The 24,888-nt window shown below is 50.3% G+C and overlaps 1 protein-coding gene across 9 annotated transcripts in view; it reads right to left on the reverse strand.

Annotated features, from left to right (window-relative positions):
• The window catches only part of PLXNA2 (plexin A2), a 257,933-nt gene that overhangs the window by 46,081 nt on the left and 186,964 nt on the right, over nucleotides 1-24,888 (reverse strand). For all 9 annotated transcript variants that reach the window (XM_065698048.1, XM_065698050.1, XM_065698047.1 and 6 more), the window contains 10 exons: nucleotides 20,640-20,791; nucleotides 17,171-17,288; nucleotides 13,566-13,702; nucleotides 10,052-10,219; nucleotides 8,739-8,832; nucleotides 6,946-7,185; nucleotides 6,619-6,762; nucleotides 5,021-5,255; nucleotides 3,442-3,584; nucleotides 1,479-1,747 (listed from right to left, as the gene is read on the reverse strand). In XM_065698048.1, coding sequence (XP_065554120.1) covers nucleotides 1,479-1,747; nucleotides 3,442-3,584; nucleotides 5,021-5,255; nucleotides 6,619-6,762; nucleotides 6,946-7,185; nucleotides 8,739-8,832; nucleotides 10,052-10,219; nucleotides 13,566-13,702; nucleotides 17,171-17,288; nucleotides 20,640-20,791 — 1,700 coding nt within the window. The remainder of the gene's footprint in view (nucleotides 1-1,478; nucleotides 1,748-3,441; nucleotides 3,585-5,020; nucleotides 5,256-6,618; nucleotides 6,763-6,945; nucleotides 7,186-8,738; nucleotides 8,833-10,051; nucleotides 10,220-13,565; nucleotides 13,703-17,170; nucleotides 17,289-20,639; nucleotides 20,792-24,888) is intronic.

The raw sequence follows: 24,888 nt of genomic DNA on the forward strand, positions 1-24,888 counted from the left end.
CCGGGGCCAATCAGCAGGGGCGTCTGTGAGCCCCAGCGGCACTCCCTCTACAACGAACGCCCCCATTGGCAGAGTGCTGATCTCTCACTTTCTGCCTCCCTACCCCCTCCCTGTCTTTAGCTCTCTGTTTCTCCCTCACGAATGGCCCTAACCCAGGACCCAGCCCCCCCTTCTCCTTCCCGGCCGTCTCAGGAAGCCGCGGAGCTCAGGTGCAGCACAGCTGCGAGAGGGTCCATTTACCGAACAGCATTCATTAAAGCTGGTGCTTATGTACAGATCTCGGCTGTTATCTCGGTTTACTCCACACAGAGGGCTTTGGAGGGAGATTAAAATCAGACAGTAGGCAGAAGCTGTTCCCTGTGAGGGTGCTGAGGTGCTGGCACAGGGTGCCCAGGGAAGCTGTGGCTGCCCCATCCCTGGCAGTGCTCAAGGCCAGGTTGGACACAGGGGCTTGGAGCAAGCTGCTCCAGTGGAAGGGGTCCCTGCCCGTGGCAGGGGTTGGAGCTGGAGGAGCAGCCAAAGGGGAGCTGCCTGCCCAGAGCTACTAGGGAGAAACGGGCACCTCTGCCTCCAGCGGCACCAGCGCGAGCTTCCCAGGGCTTCGGCAAGCAGGAGGCCGCAGCACAGGGACAGAGCCAGGCACCTGCCCCGCAGAGCAGCAGAGGATTCAAGGCAGCTCTGCAGGGCACAGCCACATTCAAAGAGAGGAAGCCTCTGCTCCCACCTGTGGCCATGGCCCAGAAGAAGAGGCAGGTGGAACAGAAGGACATGACCAAAAGCCTGCCCATGGCCAAGGTTGCAACGCCACCTGCAACGCTTGAGTCGCCTGTGGCAGCGAAGCCTCAGGGGGAGCACAGCAGAACCCTCGCCTCCCTGGCAGCAGACGAGGGGAAAGTCGCAGCTGCCCTGCCAGAGATCCCTGGGGCAGAGGCTGTCACACCGCACCTTGCCCCAGCAGCACATAAGAGAGATGAAGCCTGCCTTTCCCTTACAGCTGTAGGGGCAATGCACAGCACTGTCCATCCAGGAAGTACCCCTCTTCACTAGCTCTTTAATGCTCTGCTCACCATCTTAATATCTCTAATGAGACATGGTCCGCAAGTATTATACAGACATCTGAGAAATAAGCTGAATTGCTTTGAGCAACCTGTTCTAGTGGAAGGTGTCCCTGCCCATGACAGGGTGTTGGAACTGGGTGAGCTTTAAGGTCCCTTCCAACCCAAACCCTTTTATAATCGTATGATCCAATTCAAAACCCTGTTCAGCCATCTGTGAAAACGCTAATTCAAGTTAACCTTGTGTCATGGAGACAGGCAAGGAAATAGGTGGGTTAGCCAAAATCCAACATGGATGAACAGTGTTTTCCTCCTGCAGCCAGCACCCTGGTCCTGCAGAGCCCCCAGGTGCCACCAGCAGTGCGTCCATGCAAGCTTGTGGAAAGCACAGTGACCTGCCCTCAGACCCATCACTTGCCCTACCTGCGCAGAAGCAGTTTGGGGTGGTTCTTGTTCTCCAGGTTCTTCTCAATGAGGTCAGAGAGCAGCTGCTTCAGCACATCTGTGGCATACTCCAGCTTGCCCTGCAGCCCTGTCATGATGAGTGAGGCCACATTGCCACGATCACGCATGGAGAAGCTGCGCTGCAGCTCCAGCGTTCGGATGAAGGTCAGCAGGAAGACCTTGTTGTTAATCAGCTGTGCAAAGAGCTTCAAGGCCTTCTCCACGCTCTGCTGCCCGTTCCCTTGGACCTGTGGTGGAGGCGAGAACACCCATCAGCCAAGGCTTGGCAGGACAGGGGAGCATCACTAGGGGTGGGGTGAATGGCTTAACCCTGGGTGCACAAGCCAGCACCTTATCTCGCAGGGTCTCAGCATCCCTGGACATGGTCTCTGGCGAGTCCTGGTCACCTTTTCTGTCCCCTCCTAACACTTCTGCATAGCTCACCTTCATCATGTTGTGAATGCTCCATCCCTGGCACTGTTCAAGTCTAGGTTGGATGGAGTCTTGGGTGACATGGTTTAGTGTATGGTGGCCCTGCCCATAGCAGAAGGGTTGGAATTAGATGATCCTAAGGTCTTTTCCAACCCTAACCATTCTACGATCATTGTTCAGAACTGCACTGGGAGTCATAAAGCTGCTACTCTGAGGCTAATGGCCCTATAAACAACATACAGTTCTGCTTGTTCTGCACAAAAAGTGACACTCTTGTAAGTAAATTAAATACTAATTTAGACTATTGTTTTATTATGGGACAAGTGTAAAAAATTGAGGTTTTCAGCCAGTTGCGGATTGAAGTAATTCATTACAAGTGAAAATGATGGAACTACATCAGGCAACTCCTTACCAAACATCTTGGAGACTTATGTATTGGTTTTACTAACACTACATAATTAAGCAACTGTGTAATTGGCAGTACATCACTTCTGCAATTCTGTTTTTCATGAGTAAAACAAAAAGCTTTCATATTTGTTTGGCTTATTTGGCACTTTGAACAGTGAACATAGTGCGTGGGACTGGAAATAGCAGGGAATGGGCTGTGAGAGGTTGGTTTAAAGCCCAGGCGAGTTTTACCAACACCAGGGCAACTGCTGGTGCCCACTGGAGATGAAACAGATTTGATGCATTAATGCTAAGTAGTGCTTGCCTGGTAAAGCAGTGCAGCCATACGGAGCACAAGCATGCATTGCTTCTTCCTCTTACAGTTCTGGCTGAAGATTTGAGCCATCCCCTGGGCTGTGTGAAGGCAAGAGGACTTAGGACTTTCAGAATACTGGAGCAGTACTCCAAGAGGGAGTGCAGAGCTGGTACCTCTGTGCATCCTGAGTTGGAGGATGGAAACCCCACATTCTCTCAGTGGCAGAGAACGTTTCTTGAAGCACCATCATTTATTTAGGTGCTCTCACAGGTGAGCATGGCTCATCTGCAGGGGGATCCGATGGACCCTTGCACATCACCCATTTTGCTGTATCCCCAGTGAAAATCTTTCATGTATATTTAGACATAGTGGTGGACAAAACCTTGAGGTGCTCACAGGCAGGCTAGCCATGCCGAGCCACGGCGTTTGCCCTCCGGTGGACACGCCACGGAATAGCAGCAGCAGGATGCTGCAAGCAGGATGCTTCCAGGCTCAAAGCCTTCCCTGCACCGTACAGTGAGTAGGGAGGAGATTAAAAGGACACCAGTAACTTATCTGGTATGCTTTGTTGCTGGCCTGTAGCAATATAAAACCCCATAAAATGAAACTAAAGCAACACCAGAGGGAAGAAATCTAAAGGAATCAAGCAATGAGAGAATGACCAGCTTCCTAGCTAAAATGAACTGGGGGCTCATCCTGCTGATCCCAAGGCCTCTCGTAAGATTAGGTGTGGAAGGCATAAAGGCCTCTGGGTTTCACACCAGCTCAGGGAAACTTTGAAGGGCCTGAGCACAGGCTGTACATTACCTCCAGCTCCCGCAGGACAGGATGGTCCTCGATGCCAGGGAAAAGGACCCTCATGGCATAGGTCCGGTAGTCAAGGTATGGGATCCCAGAGCGATCCAGGTCACTGGTCAGTTCATTGATATCCGTCTGCAGCTCTGCAAAAGCTGTTGAGGGAGAATGGAACAAGAGAGAAGCACACGTGAGCTCAAGGAGCCCAGGCTTTGGGGGGGGGGGGGGGGGGGGGGTGGGCTGCCCGTCTGCTTGCCTTGAGTAGGCCAGCTCAGAAAAGCAATGTGGAGGAGACCCTGCTATGTAGCTCAGACAAACCCTCTCCCTCAGAGGTTCTGCTGCAAGCAAGAGAGCACACACTGCACAGAGCAGGTGCCGAGAACAAAAGATGCCTGTTAATTTGTATGCAGTTCACACTTGTGTACACAGACCTACAGCACCTTTAAAGGCTGCAGATAGCAATGAGGATCTATTTTCCTAACTTGGTGCCTCCCGTATTTTCCTTTCTTCTTCCTTTCCTCCTCTGTCAACAGTTGCCAAAATAATCAAAGCTGATGCAGATCAAATCCAAGCAGAAACCGCTTGCTGCAGGGGTCAGGAAGGGACTTACTCTTCCACTTGCTACATAACTTCACCGTGTTATACAGCTGTATGTATGGCCTTGCGTTCATCCTCCAAAGTATGAAACGCTGGCTCAGTGAGGTCTCTGTACCCCAGCTAGGCTGTGCCCATGCCCAAGCGGTGCTCTCTCCTGAATACATCTCATTTTCTGTCCTGTGCTTCCAAGGCTATCCTTTTAAAACTAGCTGAACAAATCGTGTGATGCTCTCTAGAAACGGGTCACACTATGGAATTTGCAGCTTTTGATTTATTTTTCTTTAATTCACTAAGCTCCCTTCCAGCTGGAAGGACATAGAGAACTACAGCAGAATGTTTCTTCTCTCACCTACCAGCTACAGAGATGTCTGCACACCTCCACCTTCACTCTGATGCAGGGCAGCCGGGTGCAGCTGCCTCACTGAAGGGGCAAGACTTGTCTGTGTTGAAATCTAGTCCAAATAACACACAAGATTCCCCAGAAGTCAATGCTGAGGAGCTTCTTCCTGTCCCTTAAACCTACTCACACTGCTCTGGGCTCACATCTTAGAGACTGGAGGAGGGACTGAACCAGCTTTCCCATCCTCCTGCCTTCCATTTGGGATACACACTGTTTCTTGGGGGTCCTAACATCTTCTCTTCCGTATCTCTGTGCCTGTTTAAAAGCCCTGTACTAAAAGGCCATTAGACAAGGGCGCATATTGTGTTGGACACCCTGGGGCTCGCACCATCCCTCCAGCACCATCCAGGCATGTCACTTAAGCAGGATCAAGCTCTAATCCTATTCTCTGCACATTAGGCAGCAGAGCTGTGTCTGCTGCTGACACACTTGTGGCTGCCCACCCTGCTGCAGCTTGTCTGGTGGGCAAACGTGGCGGGGCATGAACTCCATTCCTCACCACAAACATGGGGTGATGGGGGGGGCTCTGCTGGGGCGAGCTGGGGAGCACGGCATGGAGCTGCAGCACACCGAGTGTGCCTGGTCTGTACTGACCTTCCTTGCACTCCAGGGCCACTCGGGACTCCAGGTTGTCCATCTGCATCTGCAGCCTCTTCAGGGTCAGGTCGTTCTCTCGGGACTTGCGCTTGTAGGCAATGAGGACGATGATGACGATGATGAGGAGCAGGCTGCCTCCAGCCGCGATGCTGACGATGGCTGGCAGGGTCAGGAGGCTGTCTGAGATGATGCTCACCGAGCCGGGGGAGAAGATGATACCACCAACACGCACCTACACAGCACAACAGAGGTAACCAGCAGCTTTAGCTAAGGGTGTCAGCCAGTCCCAAAGCCCCATTACATACTGCATGGCCTGTGCAGATCCCTACAGGAGCACTGAACAGAGTCGTGTTTCAGCCAAGAATATAGCAACTCCAGTTGCCTTCAAACAGAGGGTGTAGCTTATGCGAACACAGGGAGGCTTCAAGTCATGATAAATGTGCCAGCCCTTCACTATCTGGGCTTTGTTCTTACTATCTGATGGCTCCATTTGACTTTCATTTTATAAGCTTTCAATTCCCTTTTGTAAAGCATGGACATAAGCAACCTAGTGATAATTTCACTGACAAGAAACCAGAGCGACTGGAAAGAGAGAACAGAGAAGGGGAGAGATGTGAAAGCTAAAGAGCAAGCACGCTAGAGGTTAATGCCAGGACAGGCTTTTCTTGGATGTGCCCCGGCCACAGATGTAAGCAGCTCTCAGCCAGGTTGCGCTTCTGTGCATCACACTGTGATAATGTGAATATGTTTTGGATGCTGAACTTAAAGGGAAATAAATCACAATTACAATCTCGTTTGGGCTCCACTCAAGCACTTCTGCAGCTGCGAGCGGATCAGAGGAAGCAGCAATGCCCAAAACCAAAGCTGAGGAAGACACTGACTGTTATCCCGCAGGAGGCCATTGATTCAACCACTCCAGCGTTCAGATATTCCTAGCTGCTTCTGCTTTAGGAAAAGGAAAACCTTCCCATCCACTTTGCAGATCAGGTCTGGCTAGAAGGATTGTCAAAAAGCCCAACAGGAGGGAGAACACAACCCACTGAAAATCATAGAATCATGAATGGTTTGTGTTGGAAAGGACCTTAAAGCTCCTCCAGTTCCAACCCCCTGCCATGGGCAGGAACCCCTTTCACTAGAGCAGCTTGCTCCAAACCCCATCCAACCTGGCCCCGAACACTGCCAGGGATGGGGCAACCTGTGCCAGTGCCTCACCACCTCATAGTTAAGAATATACTCCTCGTCTGATGTAAATCTGCCCTCTTTCAGTTTAATGCCAGTGATCTCACTTACTGAAGGAAGGCTATGCAGCACCACAGAAAGGATGATAACTGGTGCTGAAGGCATCGCCAGAAAGATTTGTTCCTTCTAGAAGGCTTTGGCAGTAGGTTCCCTCAGGGAGGGAAGAAGTTTGTCCATGCTAATCCACATCAGTATTTTACACTTCCAATTAGACAGCCATAAAGATCTAAAATCCTACCAAACCTTGGACAAGAAACTGCACTCAATATCCAAGTGCATCAGGGAGCTAGAGAAGGGGGAAAAAGGATAGGAAAGAGGGAAGGAAAGGATGCTGAAAGGAGCATTTGGTCCCTCACCATCACTTTGTGCTGTCCGGTGAGATTGGGTGGCTCACACAGCAGCTGGGTCTCAGAGACAGTGACAGCACAGGGTGTCTCTCCGATGAGCACGGTGTAGTTGAGCTTTGCTCCTCCAGGAGCGGGTGGGCACAGGTTTCTGCCCTAGGGACAAGGGGAGAGAAGACTGTACAAAGATGCATTTCTCTTATTTCTGCCTCATTCCCATTCCTTGTGCAAGTGATAGGACTCCATCCGGTGTATCCCATTCTCCAAAGAGGGAATAAAAATCTCTCTGGGATTGTTTTTTTTTGTTTCTTCCCATGGGTTGAGTAAAGGTCTCCTTACCTTCATGATGATGGGTGACCCTGGCTTCTGCTCCAGCACCCCGGTTGGGCTCAGCAGTTCAAACGTTGGGTTGGGGTAGTAGATGAACTTGGTGTCGTTGTAGACCAGGAGGGACTGCACATTGTTAAAGATAAACCCAAACTCATCTGGCCGCTCCACAGCATCCAGGCCGGGCCGATACTCGGAGGTGAGGGGGGGAGCCAGGCAGGACAGCGCTGTAGCGTTCACCACCTTGCAGACCTGGGAGGAAGGTGATGCATTGAAAGATGGCAGGGAAAACTTTACCTTGACCTGCACAACCATGTTCTGATTCCTTAAATACTCCCTGGAAATCCCAGAGAAACAGACCCACAGCAAATACCTGCTTCCGGCTACAAACTGGTGATTAGAGGTGATTCCCTACAAGGGAAAGGAATGATTGTCTGGCACTTGTGGGCTGGAGGTAACACGAAGGTCATCTCCTGCCAGGCTGAGGACACCCACAGCTTCTCCAGGCCTGGAAGCAGGGAACTGGCTGATTTATGAGGCTCATGCCTTATAAAGCAGCAAGAGCCCAACCGTTTGGCCTCCCTCCATAAGTGGAAAATGTAATTTCACTCCGTTTTGTGTCTTCAGGATTATTTTTGCAGCACTGTAACTGCAAGTGCTAGCAACAAAATTAGATGTCTCCTTAAAAAGAGCTCTGATGAAAAAGGTCTTCAGAGGGGAAGGGAGAAAGGGAATAGGAAAAGACCGCTAAGTGATTTGCCCTTTCCAAGATAATACAGGTTCACTGAGAAAGATCACTGCATAGAAACAGGGTATTGCAGTTGGTCAGAATACTTTCTGCAGGTCCTGGAGGTACAATCGGTATTTGTAGCATAAAAAGACGTTGCTTAGTTCCCACTTAGCCAGGGATTCATTTCAGTTTCTTACCCTTGGACTGAAATGATACAGACTGGGGAAGGAGGTGGCATTCCAGATCAAGCCCACACTCTGCTATACTGACTCCTTGCTTTGGGAATATTAGAGTGATAAAAGGGAGGAAGGAAAAGAGCCTTAAAAATAACTCAGCTTCACCAAAATACCCAGAGCCCCATGTCCAGCATCCTTCACATGGTGAGGTGGATACAGGGAAGCAGCATCTGGCCTTACTGCAGTGACTGAGCTGCGAAAGCAGCCTGGAAGGTTCTCATTCAGAAGTGGTTCCCTCTCCCCTTCCTGGGCTGGTGCAGGTTTGCTGGGCCCAGAGCTGTGGCAGTAGGAGGTTTATTTATAGAGAGGCAGCTAGGGAGAGACTAGTTAAACATAGCAGCCTCAGAGCTGGCAGGTCTCAGCGCCTACTCTGGGCTTTTACAGAAAGAGCAGGACTAAAATGGGAAGTGTGGAGCAGCTGGGAATGATGGAGGCAGCCACACTTGGGCTTCCCATCATAATGTGCCTGTAGACCTGAGCTAGGGACTGGAAATCAAAAAATGCAGGGGAGAGGAAAGGTTTCAGGGCCTCGGACAAAAGGGGGAATTTCAGAGGGAAACTTTATCTGACCCAAGGCAGAATTTGACGTGATTGAGATGACCCAGAATGGAGGCTTCCATTTCCAGCTTTGGAAACTCCTTGGCAGTGACTGTGCTGCTGAAGAAGTAATTTGTGTGTGTAAGAATCCCTCTTCCCAGTTTGGGTAAATATAGGGAAACAACCCCAAAGCAGCTTTTGCCATGGCAAGCCTCACGAGTAACCAGTGCATGTGTGCACCCAGGTGGGGGGAACCCATGCAAGGGATGCTCCCAGGCACCATGCTGACAGCAGCTACTTACATTGACAAACTCCTTCCCATTGTACTTGACACGGATCCTTGGCTCCTGGATCACATCCAGGTTGGAGCCGGTAACAGTCAGAGGCGTGTGTCCGCTGTGGAGAACCAGGAGACACCTGATTAATGCTGTGGAGAGAGGCTCTGCTTGACAATAAGGATGCTTGTTGATCTCAGAAAGATGTTTTCTGCAGACACTTCAGGCACCAGGAGACAGCAGGGATTAATTCCCACTCCCTGAGTCACTGGGGAGGGGGGTCCAAAGTCAGCAAGATTTTATACTCGCAGCTTTCTCCCACCTAACAGCACTGCAAGGCAGCAGGATGAGAAATGGGACCAAAGAAATCAACTGAGCTGAGACTAAATATGTAAGACAATAAATTAATCACAGTGGTTAATGATTTACATAGCGATGTTTTTAAGGAACACAGTGAACGGTATGTGCAGTGGAGGAGCTGACATGCACTTGCATCTGGATTGCAGATGCAGCAAGTTGTCACACGGAGGAGGGGAGGGATGAAGAGCACCCGATGCCATGCGGGCCAGCTAGAACACAACTCCCCAGGCTAGAGAACCCCAGTTCTCCTACAGCCAGTGCCTCTGTGTAAAGTCTTTCACTTCTGGCTTCCTGAACCAGCCCACGACACCCATCTCACCCCAGACCAGACGTTATCTTGAACTGGGGCTCAAAGCAAACACCTCAGAGCCTGCTGTGAGCTGCTCCCTTCATTCAGGGGCAATTTTAAAAAGCAATTGGAATTTGAAATGAATTGCTGTGTTTCAGCCTGTGTGAGCACAACCATTAAAGTAACCCCAGGGGATGAGGCGGGCATAGGGTTTTTAGCAGTGATGATGCCACAGTGAAGTGACAGCGCCGGTCACTCTGTACCAAGCAGTGAATCTGGGATAAACACTACGTTTTGATTAGCATCAGCTTTTTCCTTTCTTGGTGCTTGCTCATTTTGTTTTATTGCAGGACTATGAGAAGGAGCCTTTAATGAGCAATTGTGCACTTCTTCAGCAGATGGAAGTGATCTTGGCTTTATTCGTGCTCCCAGAATCTCAGGGCAGACTGCTGCTGCTGTAATTGCCTTGGTAATCACAGCTACTTGATAGTAACTCTGGACCTGATTTTTGGTAACTGCAAATGCTGCAGATGCACAGCCCTGACGAATCCAGGATGCTGGATGGGATGTGCATTTCCAAACTGACCCCCTTTTGACCTCCCAGATCACAGGTTGGGAGAGAAAACCCAGGCCAGGCATGCTGGTTTACCCTTCTGCTTGTCAAGGAAATTATGTCAGAGCCTTTTGTTACCTGGCAATGCTCCACTCAGGTTCAATGTGCTGCACCTTTGGATCGTCAATGTACTCAAACAGCAGCGTCCTCTCCAGCTGAGCCCGGTCCACGCTGACAGAGACATGAACAGCCCCCAGGCCATGGGCTGATGGAGCTGACACGCAGACAATCTCGTTCATGGATCGCCTGTACAAGAGAGAAGCCAGGGAAGCTTTAATGGGCAGTCACAGCATAAGGGTAGAAACCCCTTGGTCCTAGTGCTGACCTGCAGCTCACTAAAAGGCTGAGCCATCAGCCACTCTGATACCTGAAAGGGGTTGAGCTCCTGAGATGGGCAGGAGAGGTTCACTGGCATGGAAGGGGACTCTGTCTGCCCACCAAAAGAGAAGCGCAGGCTCGCTGAAATTACTCTTTGTGCCAAACTGCAGCCTCCTGCATCCCTCTGTGAACCCGCTGCCTTCTGCTGGGCGTGTGAAAACAGATGGCTGCTTTTGAAATGGGATGCATAAGCTCACTCAAAAGCCAAATTCTTCCCCTCCCACCCCACTGCACACACGGGCTCTTGTGAGCAGCATAATGGAGCGCAGGAAGCCCCCTGGGAAGGGCAGTGCCACCGTCACCGCTGCCTTCCGCCTTTGTGTCCCCATCAGAGCAGGGGTGACCTCGGCCTTGGCACTGGCTGGCCAGACACAACAGACCATCTGCTTCCAGTGAAGCCCCGGAGAAGGTTGAGGCAGCAGGGAAGAGAGGGGCTGTCAAAGCACAGAGGCACTGGTGGGTGGATGGGTGGATGGATGGGTGGATGGAGAAGGGGAATGAGATCCAAGTGGTGATGCTCCCGCTGCTGGGACAGAGCTGCAAGGACCTGCACAGCTCCGTGGTCAGCCTGGACATTGCTCATATAAAACCGCTGGAGCAACATCCCTTGAAGGCCAGTGTCCTGCAGGGCCACCTGCGGGTTTGTCCTGCCTGCCCAAACCTGCCCCTGGCTTGCCAAAAAGCCATGCTGCTTCTGTGGCCCATGTAGTTTTTGCTTCCCACAGGGGAGAGGGCAGGCAGGTCTGCAGCACAGCACTCAAACCAAAACCCGGCACTACTGAATGTCCACTCTTCCCCATCATCACTCTCGGAGGCTGCACAGCTCATGAAGCATGAATATTGGAGGCTCAAGTGCAGCCGTGCCCTTGCTCTGCTTCCAGCAAGGCTCTGGTGTCTGTACCTGGGCAAGGGGATGCTCTGTGGGCCCCTTTCAAGGTCCCTCAGACACTCCCTCAGGAGTACAGGCACATCACTCGGCACTGGGCATTCCAAGGGGTATCCAACAGCAGGTACCGCAGCATTCCCAGTGGACACCTTTGCACACCCATCCACCATAACCCGGGGAACAGAAACAGCTTCCTAAAATATCTCAAACAGATTGGACTGGACTATTTCTGTTGCTGCAGTTGTCTACCCCTTCCTGCTCTCCTCCTCCTCCTCCTCCCCCCGGTCTCATTCTCACTTTCCACCTAGGTTTCACTTAACCACAATGGCATCCTTGTCTGAGGAGCGCATTTCTCCACCCTCCTTGCTGTTTCTCTCTGTGTTTCTGTGGATGCTGAAGAGCTGCCTGCTCTGCTGCCTGCTTTCTGCCCAGCCCTGCCACACTCTACCGTGCCTGCTTAGCTCTGGCACAAGATCCAGAGTGACGCCTCACTGCTGGCAGGGCTGCTCTCAGCTCCCTGTGATCAGTTAATTAGCTTTCCGTGCTATTAGCATGTCGTCATGGTGAATCTACCCACTCCTCTGAGTAGAGAGGGGAGAATGGGGGAAGCTGTAATTAGAGTGAATCTCATTAGAAGCTGCTTCATCTAATCAGGCTCCCCCACACCCTGGAGTCCAGTTGAAGTTCATTGCCTCCAAACAGTCCAAGCAAAACAAAGTGCACAGCATGACCCCACATGGAGGATGGTGCCATTCATACACTGCCCTGGCTTTGTTTAAGTTTCTGCTTGCCTGCTGTAATTAGACCATACAGGGTATTCACAGTTCTTCCAGGTTCTGCAGGTCACTATCTGCAGGTTGCCTGAATATAATCATATATTGAAGGGATTATATCCCAGGGCTGATGCTGCTTTGCAGGCCAGCTTCCAAGGCTGCTTCTGCCGGTGGGAACGCCGTTACCCGCGTGCATCTGAGGCTGCAATCTGGCACCTTTGCTTTGGATGAGGGAAGAAGTGTTGGTGCATTGGTTACAGTGAATTGGTCTGCACTTGAAGACCTTGGGATGCCCTGAAGCACCACTCTAGGATGGACGCAGAATAAGCACCAATATCCCAACATGCTCCCACATCCCTGGCAGTGTTTGAGGCTACACTGGATGGGGCCTTGAGTGACCTCATCTAGTGGAAGCATCCCTGCCAGTGGCAGGGGGTTGGAACTGGATGATCTTAATGTCCTTTCCAACCAAAACCATTCTGTGATTCTATGATCTCAACATCCACAGCTCCCATAGTGAACCTATCAGTCTTTCAGATAAGATATTCACCTTCAGGGGTCTTTTCTTTCCTAGAAACTTCTCAGTTCCTTCTGGGAAGCCTGATCTGACAGTCCCTTTGCACATCACACCACTTTGCTTAGGTTCCCCACACTCTGAAATGCACCCTGTCACCTTTGGGTTGGTACAGGGCATAGACGTGTATGCACACAGATGTACGCTGCATAGATGTGTGATGCACACGGATGTGCGCTGCGTGTATCTTTTTTTTAACTAAGCCCCGATAAAACCCATTAAACCCTGCAAATGTCAACTCTGTATTTACACTGCTGGCTAAAAAGCAAATTTGCCATAGAAATCCCTGAGGAGATGGCTGGCTGTGCAAGTTTCTCAGCAAGAAGCTGTGTGCAGATCCTTGCTTTGCTCTGCCACACCGAAGCCCACCCCTTGTTCTGATCATTTCCGGGAGGTTGAGGGATGTGCAGCAGCGGCTGCAATAAAAGCAGTGCAAGTTGTTGAACTGTGAAAAGAGAAACCAGTTGTTTCTTATAACTGCTGCATGTTCTTCAGATTAACCAGGCTCAGGGCAGGTCCTGATGACCATTATAAACATTTTCCAATCGCAGTGATGTTCGCTGAAGATGTTTGGACCAGTTAACGTTGTAACAGCAGGAAAATGAAATAATGGACAGCACCAATACTCACACAATCCCTCCCTTGCCAAGCAAGCCTCAGTCACGGTATAGCAGAAGATGGTTTCAGGTAATAAAAGTGGAAATGGGAGCCTTCAGGGGTTCCCAGATGAGGTTTTTGCCATGGCTGCATGTTCAGCTACAGGAGAGATACACTGTGCTGTAGCCCTGATAACCAGGATGCTGTGCCCCATCCCTGGCAGTGTTCAGGGCTGGGTTGGACAGGGACAGCAAGCTGCTCCAGTGGAAGGGGTCCCTGCCCGTGGCAGGGGGTTGGTACTGGATGAGCTTTAGGGTCCCTTCCAACCCAAACCAGTCTGGGATTCCATGACACAGAATTCCATGACACGGCTCAACCCCTTACCCGTAGAATTCGCAGGTCTGGTTTCCCAGGAGCACCGACACGCGGCTGCCGGCTCCCAGGTAGTGCCCGGAGATGGTCACCATTGTCCCTCCCGACTCTGGACCACGACTTGGATTCAGGAAACTCACTGCTGGAGTCTGGAGAAACCAAAGGACAAACTCAGTGCTCGGAAGGGAGATGCTGTGAGCCCAGGGACCGTGCCAGACAAAGAAACATCCTCAGGAGCATCTTTATGCTCTGGCTGAGTGCAGGTATCGTTTTTAGAATGGAAAAGCAAAAGAGAAGATGCGTCCTGGACATGTGACAAATCTCCTGCTATATTTTTGAACACAGCTCTGAAAGATAAAATGTGGTTCAGCAAACTGAGTGTAAATTTAGCCTTGGCAAAATTAGGTATTTACCTTCAACTCAGTCTTTACACAAAGGTAAGCTGTTTGCACTGCAGTTTCAAAAGCTCTATGTATCCCAAGCCTGGCAAACTGCCATGCTGGAAATCTGAACCTAAATATTTCAAGTTTGCCAATGTGGTAAAGCATCAAAAAAAACCCCACCAGGGTCATGGCCAACACTGCAGGCCTTTAACAAAAGGCAGCTCCAGCTTAACACGAACCCCCCGTGGTGGTATTGTAGGGGCAGAGCCTGTTTCCCATTGCTGATGGACAGATATCCTTAGCAAACAAATCCCACTCGACATTTCCCTGGTGATGTTATTGCAGCAATGTCTTCATCCTACCTTGTGCCGGGTGAGCTTTTATCCCCCTTAATAGAGTTTGCAGAGAGCAGGTACCTTTCTGTTTGTTTTCAATCAGTGGATATTACCAAACTGTTTGCCTAATGCTTCCGCATTCCCCTCCTTATGACTCTCATCTCTGGCAGCCTCCCAGCTCTGCTCCCCTGGCACCACCTGCTTGGCAGCTCCCAGAGTTTGTCCTGTTCTCTTTACTGTTTTCACAAGGCAACATGTGTTTTGTGGGTGCCACAGCATCTGCCAAAGCGGCTCAGGCCTGTTTGACCCTGACTCCTCAATAGACCAGAGAATAAAACACACAATTCACCCTGTTGTGAGTTACTGTGGGATAATGGTGCAGGAGGCAAAGATTCATCTTACAGCTGCTCATTGGCAGCTCCCAGTTCTTATTCTAGCTGGGGTCAAAGTGGACTCAATGATCCTTGTAGGTCCCCTTCCAGCTGAGGATATTTGATGGTTACCCCAGCTAATGGCAATAGCAGACTATAGGAATGGGGATAGCAATGGTTACACTGGGCAGGCTGGGGCCCATTTCATACAGCCGAGAGGAGCAATTCCAAAATGCAACCACCACCCGCATTTAACGGATGTTCCATGTACAATTCCGCATCAAAAACCTCCTTCAGCCTGCAGCCCAACCCTGGCAACTGCGCCCTAAAGTGAGTTAGGAGCAAGCTGCAATGCTGTGACACTGCGGACAGGGAGCCCACCGCAGCCCCCCTCCGCCTTCAGCCGCATCCCAAGGCTGGGGTGCAGCTGGCATCGGATGAGGGCCTGAGAGCTTAATAAAGATTTTCCATCTTCAGCTCTTCATTTGGGGATAATTATGACAGATTTACAGACCAAGACAGCTCCAAGGTCCCACCTCCCCAGATAAAACGGGTGTAATTCAGGTGACAGCATTGCTCCTGCACAGTGTCAGGCTCCAGATGAGCTCATGAAGGTATAAACCCTCACGGGGTCAGAACAGAGCTCTGCTTTAAGGTACCAATCAATTTTACTACTGACTTTAACGGCATAAAGCAGCTGTAATGGAATCTGTGGCAGTGCTAAAGAGAAAAATAGAGGCCAACTAACAAAAGGCAGTGATGTGCTGGAAGTTTTAGGTGCCTGAGAAAAAGAAACGATCTAATCAAGGTAAGTGCTGGAAATCAGAAGCAATAATGCAAAGGATGATGATGCTCAGCATATGTTACTGGGTTCCTGCAAGATTCATCTCCACTATTACCTTCCCCTGGCTCCTGGTTATTATTTAACACAAAGCAAGAGAGATTCTTCCTGGTGTCACATGGGAGCCTCCCTTTTGATAGGGGGGGAACTGGGGACTATACTGGCAGTGCCCTGTGATGATCAGAGCTTCTGGCATACTCGAGCAAAATGTGGTGGTATTTTGCACCCCTGCTATGGTGTGGAATAACTGAAACCCCAGGGGAGGGTGTGGGATACAACACTAATAGGGGGTGGCGGGGGTTAGCCTGATTTATCTCTCAATTACTTTACAAATTGTGGACGATTGGGAAGCGCTGGCATTTCCCCGCATACAGATTCCACTGAGCACAAAATCAATGCGGCGGGCTGAAGCGCCCTGTTTAGGCAAAACTGGAGATACGCGAAAGCTCAGCTGTGCCTTTTAAGTTTATGAATCAAAAGGCTGCTAATTGAACAAGGGAAACAAATGACCCACTCAAGCAGTGGAAGCCACCAAGCCAAGAAGCAGGGACAAAGCTTACACTGAACCAGCATCCTTGGAGGGGGGAAAACCAAAAAGCCCGTAGTAGTTGGGTGCAAAATTACCCTTCCATCCAATATATTAAATAATATATTTAATATATTTAAAGAAATAATATAATAATATAATAAATATATAATAAATAATATATAATAATATATAAATATATATAATATATGTAATAATATATAAATACATAATAATATATTTAATATATTTAAAGAATTAAATCTATAGACATAGAAACTAACTCAGATACAATTTGTTTTCAGAGTTAAGTCTGTAGCAGTACCCGAGCTGCAGAGGATGGTCTCTGGTGCTCGCTGTCCTGTTTGTTTCTAGGCTCATGCAAAAAGGCATATTGGTGCCTGTATGTACACACAGGTCTGTAGAGAAATGTCTTCAAAACCAGCAAGAAGCAGCACCCTGGATTTACTCCCATTAACTACGCACCAAGCTAACAACATCCCTTCATTACAAACAGGAAGGTTTCTAGTGCTGCCTTCAATTCCTTGACAATTCCTCATGCACAGAAAATCCCCAGGTACAGAACAAAGTTACGGCTTTAAGCTGAAAAAGGGGAGATTTAGGTTGATCTAAGGCAGAAGCTCTTCCCTGTGAGGGTGCTGAGGCGCTGGCACAGGGTGCCCAGAGAAGCTGTGGCTGCCCCATCCCTGGCAGTGCTCAAGGCCAGGTTGGACACAGGGGCTTGGAGCAAGCTGCTCCAGTGGAAGGGGTCCCTGTCTGTGGCAGGGGTTGGAGCTGGAGGAGCTTTAAGGTCCCTTCAACCCAAATCAGGCTGGGATTCTATGATCTGTGTAAGGCTCCTGCTGGGAGTACACCAGTGCACTTGCAAAGAGTGAGCCCGGAAATGTAGGGAAGCTTGTCAGTACTTTGGTGGTGCAAAGCTGAGACCAAAGCCAGTGGGAGCCCTGGGTTTAGGTTCCAACCTAAATCCCGTGTATTCTGTAGACATTTACAGGCTGGGCTACCAAAAACTGTGCAATGCCATGGGGAAGATGGCAATTCTGGGCCTGCCTTCTGGTGTCGAACCCTACCCATTTGACCCAGCTGTTTCCATGGGACACACGTGCTGCCCTCACCCCCCCACCCTCAGAGGACACTCACCACAAACATGTACTGCTGCGTGGACTTGGCTGTGAACTCCGGTTTGCACTCTCCGATGCACAGGAGCACTGGGCCGGAGCTGATCCCTGGAAGAGCCTGCCCCATTTCACAGACGATCCTGGAAGCAGAAAGGCCACAGGGACTCTTTGGCAGGAGGTGCCAATGGTGCCCATGCAGGGCTGGCTTTCTTTTTCCTTCCCCTTTCTTCCCCCTCTTCCTTAACTTTGGTATCTACCTCTTTGGAGGAAGTTAATTACTGAGTCTATTTTTACCCCATGTTATAATTTAAAGGGGAAAAAAAAAATCAAAATTAGACATAATTATTACAAGCTGTAAACTCCAGAGCAAAGCAGAGCTCTAATGGCAATATATTAGCCAGCAGCAAAGTGAGTGCGAAGTCCTCAGAGTAACAGATGAGTTCATTAAGGGAACAGCTCACGCTGCAGTCTCCCAGTTAATCAAAAAAGGAGAAACCTGCTTGGGAATGATAGAGACAGCCATGGAGAGCAGCATTTGCAGGGGAGACACTGATCCGCTCCTCCCGTGGTCCAGTTCAGCCCTGTAGGCACTTAAGGACAGGGAGAGCTGCTGGGTTAACAACAGAGGAAACAACTCATGGCCCTGTGGGTATGGTACCTAACCCAGGGATGTGTAACACTGACTGGAGATGAGACTAAGCGAATGCCTGTTACGCTGGCAGGTTTGAGAGAGGTTTGCAAAGGGATGGCAGCTGGTGGGACTCATGGCTGTACCTAAAGGGGATGGATGCTGCTCCTGCGGCAACAGTGGGAAGACAAATCCAAGAGAATCCCGTTGGGCATTGGAAACTGGGGCCCAGGAACGCAGGGATGAGACACTTGGTGTCTGGCCCTGACAGTGGGGTCAGAGGATGAGCCAGAGCATCATTTCCCACATGAGGCTAAAGGCACCTCTGCAGAGCAGCAGGGAAACTGCTCACTCCTCTGCCAGTGATGTGCCAACACATAAAAGGCTCCAATTTGTGGATGCAGGGTGTCAGCTGCTTTCAGCAGCACTGAATTAACTACAAATAACATGAAATAAAGGAAGAAAAACAACCTGCGGATGAGTGTGCACAGGTGATGCCAGGAGGCCTAACGAAATACACACATGTAGTCAAGAGCTCTAATGTGAACGTCCTTATTGCTGCATATCAAAACGAGTTGCCTAGAGAGATGCTGCCTTTGGAGAACAGGAACTGAAGCGTCTCAGCTGCATGCCTTCATCTGCCACGTGCTCCTCTCTCTGCCTTTGAGCCAGACATTGCCTGTGCACCTCTCTGCTATTTCACTGCTTCTCCTCCTGCAGACTGGCAGGGTTGCTGTGCTGCCAGGCGGTGGGCTAGGATGGAGGGCTGGCATTTGAGAGCAATCATCTCTGGTCCTGCCAGCCCATAGGCAAAGGAAGATGAAGTGATTCCTGGCACCCCACAGGCAGGAGAGGAGACTGGAGGTTTTCTCCCACAAGAAGCAAGGATACACCAAGGGGAAAACAGTGAATACTATATATCTACTGAATATATAATATTCAACTGAAAGAGGGGAGATTTAGATTAGATCTTAGGAAGTTCTTCACTGAGGGTGCTGAGGCGCTGGCACAGGGTGCCCAGAGAAGCTGTGGCTGCCTCATCCCTGGCAGTGCTCAAGGCCAGGTTGGACACAGGGGCTTGGAGCAAGCTGCTCCAGTGGAAGGGGTCCCTGCCCGTGGCAGGGGTTGGAGCTGCGTGAGCTTTAAGGTCCTTCCAACCCAAACTAGTCTATGATTCTATGATTTGCCAGTAAAGCAGCTGCTGTACAGCACCAGCCATCATAATGGGGCACGAGGTGGGGCATGAGCGACCTGATACACCTGATCCCAATTCCTGATAAAAGCCAAATTCCCAGCAGGTACCTTGTTACAAAATGATGCATTCGGCAGAGCTGTAGGGTGCTGATTGCTGGGCTAAGTGGCCCTTTCACCAACATTAACCTAATTGCTGGCTGATAGATTGCGTGGCTGGAGCATATGGCGAGTCATTACAGTCTTGGAATTCAGTCTGCCCACAGAACCCTTAAGAGGGTCCTTTTATCTGTTTTCATCTTTAAAAGACAGCTCTCCTGCTAATGCTTGCTGTTATCTGCCCAGGGTAAATGTTTTAATGATGTTAACAAACTTCGAAAGCTCAAGAGCCATAATTAGAGTCATGATTATAAAATCAGGGTTTCATACCATCAAAGGAGGATAATTTCATAATCTTCCATCCTTTATTTGAAAAATAAAACAAAACACTGCTCAGCAGAACAGCCCAAACCGCTAGCAGTGACAGCACTGCTGGTGCAGTGGTTGGAGCTGTTCCTGCAATAACATCAGTGATGCTCTGCATGCCCAGAGTGCCCTTCATAGTGGAGCTGCTGGAGCAAGTCCAGAGGAGGCCATGGAGATGTTCAGAGGGCAGGTAGAGACAGGCCAAGGGGAATGGCTTGAACCTGCCAGAGGGGAGACTGAGCTGAGCTCTTAGGCAGAAGCTCTTCCCTGTGAGGGTGCTGAGGCGCTGGCACAGGGTGCCCAGAGAAGCTGTGGCTGCCCCATCCCTGGCAGTGCTCAAGGCCAGGTTGGACACAGGGGCTTGGAGCAAGCTGCTCCAGTGGAAGGGGTCCCTGCCCATGGAAGGGGTTGGAGCTGGAGGAGCTTTGAGGTCCCTTCCAACCCAAACCATTCTATAAGACATCATGTATTGCTCCCCTCCTACTCTGCCCAGATGACCTTCAACACACCCCTGAGCATTTTGGCTACACCTGAGCAACCCCCTGGCAACAGCCCCAGGAGCACGTGTCACTTTGGGAGGTTTGCTCGCCCATCCTCTCTTACTGTGCCTGCTCTCTTATTTTTGGTTGATGTTTTCCTTAGTGAAATAAATGAACTGAGTCCAGTGGAGGCCCATTCGGATTAAGCGGCTGTCACCACCTCACCCGCCTAACAAATGGCTGCGTGCAGGCAGCAGCATCGCCTGCATTTCAAATACAATGGGGAGCAGAAGGGGCAGAGAGCTCAGCATCAACAGCAAGGTGCTCATCAGGAAAGTTGCTTAGCAAAGCAGGAATGCTGGTGTGGAAGGAAACAAAACACTTAATGAAAACTTAAACGGCTGCTGGACACCCCCAGAGAGCATCCAAGCACCTCATCCCCTTCAGGTTATTCAGCCTGGAGAAGAGATGCTGAGTGGGTATCTCAGAGCAGCTTCCAGTATCTGAAGGGGGCCTGCAGGGATGCTGGGGAGGGACTCTTCAACAGGGATTGTAGTGACAGGACAAGGGGTGATGGATTCAAACTTAAACAGGGAAGATTTAGATGTAAGGAAGAGATTCCTCCCTGTGAGGGTGGGTTTGCTGGGGGTCAGGGAGGAGGCTTTGTGTGGGCTGGCCAGCCCTGGGGACCCACAGGGCGGACAGTTGAGGTCTATGAAGGCACTCACTGTTCGGCGACGATGTAGTGCTCGGGCAGCGGCGTGCACTGCACCCCGGCCACCTGCACCCCGCGGGCGATCTCCGAGAAGTCCAGGCCCAGGTTCACACCACGGATGGTCACCCTCGTCCCTCCTTCGGGGGGGCCCGAGACCGTCAGGATCTAGAGGCAAACGAAACACAGGGATACTGAGCTGGTGTCCAGACATCTGCTCCACCGGCTGCTCAGGGATGCTGAGTGCTGCGACCTCCACCTCCTCCTGCTGCCAAACCCAGGCCACTGCCACCTTCTCATGGCTCCTCTGGATGTCTTTGAGAAGCCCAATGATGCTGAAATCCACCTGTGCCATGCTCCAAAGGAGGATATCATGGTCCCTGAGCTGGCCGAGAGGCATGGGCAATGCTATCCCCCCCGAAAGCCTTGCAGAAGGATGCGACTGACTTCTTTTATATATCCAGAATATGGTAAATGACCCTTCAGAAGTAGCCTGCTGCTTTGGAGATCTGTAACTCCTGCCTTGGCTGCTCCCTGGACGTTAATGTCACATTTTATTAGGAAGTTGGCACCTCAAATGACTTAGAAATGTTAAAGTGCGAGGTGTGTGCTTTAAAGCTGCCTGTTTATAGCCTGCCTCAGCCATAATCATCTCTGCTCCCATAGACTTTCATTAAGGACACTATCCTCTTCAATTAGGAGGATAAATGACAATAATGCATCGCCACAGAATTTGGACCCAAGACTGTCAGATAGTTGTCCTTCATCTGCCACCGGTCCATCGTTCCTCTTGGGTGAGTTACAAATATTCCCCATGCTACAGCTGTTACCCATAAACAAACCTAATCCACAATAATGCAATTAATTTAATGGAGAAATCTTATTCAGGCTTGTTTGTTCCGGCCCTGTCTTTGGCAAACGACTTGAGCTCTTCAGAACCTCTTCCTGAATGGGATTTGGCCACACATGCTGGGGTTCAGCCTGCTCCATACACCAAACATCAACCCCCCGCCTCCTTCCTCTGTGGAGACTCCAACCTCTACCCCCCCCTCTGCCCTCGACCACACGACTGAGGCTTCTGATTTATTCACCATACACTGTCATGCTGCTGCTTTCTGTAACTCACACCACGTCACAGGTTTTGTACCATTTAGCTCTGTGAAGCTCTACGTGCCCTTAAAAGACACTACAAAATCACATTGGATTGCATTACACCAAGTCCCGAAGGCCTGCACTGGTAATGGGAATTACCTGGGCTCGGCACTTCACGTACTTGACAGTTACAACTGTCCCTTGCAGCCCTAGAGTATGTTAAAATGCATTTGCTGGAGCACTTGGCACTTGTGGTCTCATCGCTGCTCAGAAGAAGTCCTGGTTTACCGTTTCCTGACCTCCCCACAGCCAGCGGAGCCTCCCCACACAAAGCAGAGCTGATGCTGTATTTTCAAGATGTCCTGACCTGGAAAATCCCCAATACGGAGCTCCCTCCACTCGACCTAGATTTTAGTGGCCACTAATTGAACAGTTTTGAAGTAACTGTGCCACAAAGCAGCCCCAGGGTTAGAACAGATGCATTCGATTAATTACAGCTGGAGAGATTCAGTCAAAATCACAGAGAGAAGATAAGTCTTAAAGGTCCCATCACATCAAGCGCTGGTGACCCCTCCAAGCAGCATCCCTGGCTCACCTCCTCATGCGGTGGCCAAGGCATCTCCAGCAATCCCAGCCCAGGGCTGCCCTAACCCCAGCCTGGCTGTCCTGAGAGCTGCAGGGCCGGCTGTGATCACGTTCCACATTCCTAACCCGAGACAGGATTAGGAAGCGATATTCCCAAGTTTCAAGCACCAGACCTCAGCAGAGGGGCTTTCACTCGGAGCTCTGGGGAGGGTCACGAGAAGCTGCAAAGAGCACCTAAGTTAAAACCAAGGCCACCACCAGCAGTTATGCACCTACTGCTCAGGGGTCTGCACCTCTGCTGAGGTCTTTAGGTTGGTTGTTAAACTGCAGCAGTTTTGTCACTGAGATGCGGATGGGGTGCGGGAGGCAGGGACACTGGTTCTGCTGATGTCTGAGCTGAGCATCAGCCTCGCCTAGCACGAAGCAAATAAGCAATCCACCACCCCTAACAAAGCACGGTCCTGCTGCTCAGGACCAGGGTTTCTGCAAGTGCGCAGAACTGTGTTATCCACAGAATGGATCCAAATACAGAGGTGAAGTGGCTGGTGGTAGGAGCTTGGTTACCCTCACACTCTGCCCTCACACCACCTAAGGGATGCAGATGCACCACTGCATTTCTGGTGTTGCTGCTTCTTTCTTGAAACCAAGGTAGGGATCCCTAAGGATCCCTGGGGTTGGAACCCAAGCCATCGCAGGGATCCAGGAGCCCCAACACAGTGCTAGCACACTTCCCTCCCCACCCTGCAGAAGACACTGCTATAACAATACAGGATAAACGTTCTCAGCATCATGGTTCAGCATTTCTGACATAAAACAGTATTTAGCCTCCAGGAGAAGTCTGTGCACAACACAGGGAGACCTACGGCTGGCTGTGAATCGGATGGGGTTTTCCTTCCGGAGCTTAAGGCAAGCCACGAGCCTGAGACCATTCTGCACAATAACCCCTTGGCATCTGTTAGGGGGCAAAGCAAGCACATGGCTTGCAGAATAAACAGCATAACCCCTGCCCCCTCCCAAAACGTCATCTACCTTCCTTCTCTTTGTCTTTTTTCATCCTGCTCTAAGCTAGCTGGAGCCCAGCTGATGAGCCCAGCAGGGAACCAGCACACAAGCACTGTCATCCCGGCATGATCCCTTCTTGTCTCTGCTTTAGCTGATAGCACATTCAGAACCTAATTGTTATCTCAGCAGAGCAACGCCATTATTCAGCCTGACACTGCCCCCCCTTCAGCTGTTTGTTGCACTGATGTTATATTAATGAGGCCTGCAAATAAATAAGGAGGAGATCAGAGTGCCTCTTGTTCACAAGAAAACGGGGGGTTATTTACTTGTTGCTCAGACCACAGACCATGTGGAAGTTTTACACTGTGGGTGATGGCTGGGCCTCTCACTCAGAAACAGGACTGAACAGATCCTGCTGCTCATTTGCTCATATGGCTATTCAAACGGAATGTCTTCTTACCAGTTATGCATCCCCCAAAGGCACTGGACATGGCAAGCTGGTACCCAGAAGACTGAAACAACTCAGATGGCAGCAAAAAGGACCCAACTGCAATGAAGGCTGTAAAGGTCTCATGGTCGCCAAGATAATCCCAGGGGAAGAGGGCTGAGAGAAGTTAACCTGTGCTGCTGAAAGGTCTGGGTTTACGAGTAAGAGTTTTCAGCCCTCTCGGTGCCCTTCCCATCAGTGGATCGCAAAGCACACAAAAAAGGCCACTACTTCCCTCTGCTCCTTTCCCCCTTCTTTTCTACAACAGTGAAAACTGAAAACTTGACTTTTCATGAAGAATAAGTAAAAACAAAGCTGTAAATTCATAAGGAGAAGGGAGGGAGATGGAGTTCAAGGAAGAACGCCAAACACTGTGTTTAAATCACACAGCTCAGAACGCTGCCAGTCAGCAGAGGCCATGGGACGGTACATCCCCCTGAAACCTGTGTTTTCTATTGCTGACCCTCTCTGGGGATCAGTAGCCAACCTGCCAAGGAAAGCACAGATTTCCTACTTGATTCCCACATCTCTGAATCCATTCGGAGCAATCTCCTGAGACTCAGAACATCCCCTGGCAAGGCACCCTGCGCTTCCCACTTTGAAGGCTGACACGCAGACCTGGTGATGGAGACAAGCAATCTGTAGCAGCAAAGCTTTGCTCTTTTCTCCTTGGACAGAGACCAAAAGTGTTGTTTTCAAGCTGGATGGTGATAAAACGCTTGGTGGCAGCGCCATGCCTGCAGCCAACCTGGCAGAGCTTCGATGCAAGTCACTGGGTGGCTGAAGCAGTGCTTTTCCCCTTCTCTGCTTAGCTTAGGAGGGGTGAATAAATGACTTCTAAGACTTTGTCACTGTAACTGTCTGAATGGGTTATGGTGAAGGAAATCTCAGGCAGAGGCCCTTTTGCTTTCATCATGTACCACAACCTTGTGTAAGAAGAATAGCACTCAGATAAGAAACCTTTGGTTTCTGACTACTGGCAGGACAAGGTGAATATCAAGGCAAGCCTTAAGGCTCATTTTATCTCTCTGTAAAGACAGCTATGACTTGCCAAACAAACCAACCCACCAAAGGAGAGAGTCTCAACCTTACTTAATGC

This window comes from Lathamus discolor, chromosome 19 (assembly GCF_037157495.1).
Source record: "Lathamus discolor isolate bLatDis1 chromosome 19, bLatDis1.hap1, whole genome shotgun sequence".
NCBI classification, from domain to species: Eukaryota; Metazoa; Chordata; class Aves; order Psittaciformes; family Psittacidae; genus Lathamus; species Lathamus discolor.